Genomic DNA, 1,178 nt, shown 5'->3' on the forward strand with positions numbered 1-1,178 from the left:
TTAGTGAGTCATTTTGTACAAGATTGTATGGTAATGCTGATTAACAATAATTATTTTATACCAACTAAAAAGATTAAGATGCTGTAATTTTGGTTTTCTTACTGAACCCACACACTTTTCTTTGTCCAATATAATAGATAATTTAACTTTTGAATCATGACAGTCTTAGACAATTGATCTTGAATCTTAAATGTTGTACTAAATTTGAATACATATATGGTGACCAAGACATCCAATTGTGAAGAGAGATTTCTCATTGACACAAGGTTTTAAAACCCAGATGCCAAAACCCTAGAAATGGAATCGAGAAGAAAAGGCAAAATTATCATGTATCAATTTTTTTTTTTTTTGAGAAATGGTTCTCTGTTTAAGAGCGCGGTCTACGCCAATATATATATTTTTTTTATCTATCTCTCCCCCTTCCTAAACGAAGGATGGGGATATCTTCACAGAGAGAGGAGAGAGATGGACTCATGGAAGTGCTGGTCTAGACTACACTCCTCGACAAAATTCTATTTTCAATTTTCTTTTATCAAATAGTCTTAGATCTAGATACAAGAGGAAAGTTTAACTATTTTTCTGTTATTTTAGTAATTAAAACTATGAAAAATAGTAAAATTAAAGATAAAAAACATTCATGAACAAGATTAACATTCACATGGTAAAAGAGATGATCAAATTGATCACATGTAGAAATATATATAACAAACTTCAAATCACAATACTTAATAATATATATAACAAACTTCAAATCACAATAATTAATCTTTAATTTGCTTTATATTTTTTCCTTCTTTTCATTCGTTTCCCACTTTTCTCAAGTTAGTGGTGACATGAGACAAATAACATTTTGAGGAAAAAAATTATATAATTGTTTTCTCTATGAAATTGATTATAAAATTTTAAGATCTAAGATGACAAATGACTTCCCCCCTCACTTGGGTCTGTGGGAAATTTTAAGTTTCATATCCGCTTGAAAAAAAAAAAAAAAAAAAAAAAAAATCATATTTCAGATAAGAACGTGTTTCCCCCATCAACCAGTTTGAACTGCAGTCCAAAACCCTTTCGCATCCGATCCCTTCATTATCCTTAGCCTTTTGCATGACTCAATAAAAAACCTGCAAAATATATACAATTAAAAAAATTAGGGAAAGGTTTACCTCAAAAAAAAAAAAAAA

General features: G+C 29.1%; 1 protein-coding gene across 1 annotated transcript in view; it reads right to left on the reverse strand.

The window, feature by feature from the left end:
- Nucleotides 1-752: 752 nt before the first annotated feature.
- LOC122075616 (auxin-induced protein 22A-like) overlaps nucleotides 753-1,178 on the reverse strand; it is a 2,856-nt gene continuing 2,430 nt past the window's right edge. The window contains exon 3 of the mRNA XM_042640697.1: nucleotides 753-1,118. Coding sequence (XP_042496631.1) covers nucleotides 1,034-1,118 — 85 coding nt within the window. The 3' untranslated portion in view covers nucleotides 753-1,033. The remainder of the gene's footprint in view (nucleotides 1,119-1,178) is intronic.

This window comes from Macadamia integrifolia, chromosome 4 (assembly GCF_013358625.1).
Source record: "Macadamia integrifolia cultivar HAES 741 chromosome 4, SCU_Mint_v3, whole genome shotgun sequence".
Lineage (NCBI taxonomy): Eukaryota > Viridiplantae > Streptophyta > Magnoliopsida > Proteales > Proteaceae > Macadamia > Macadamia integrifolia.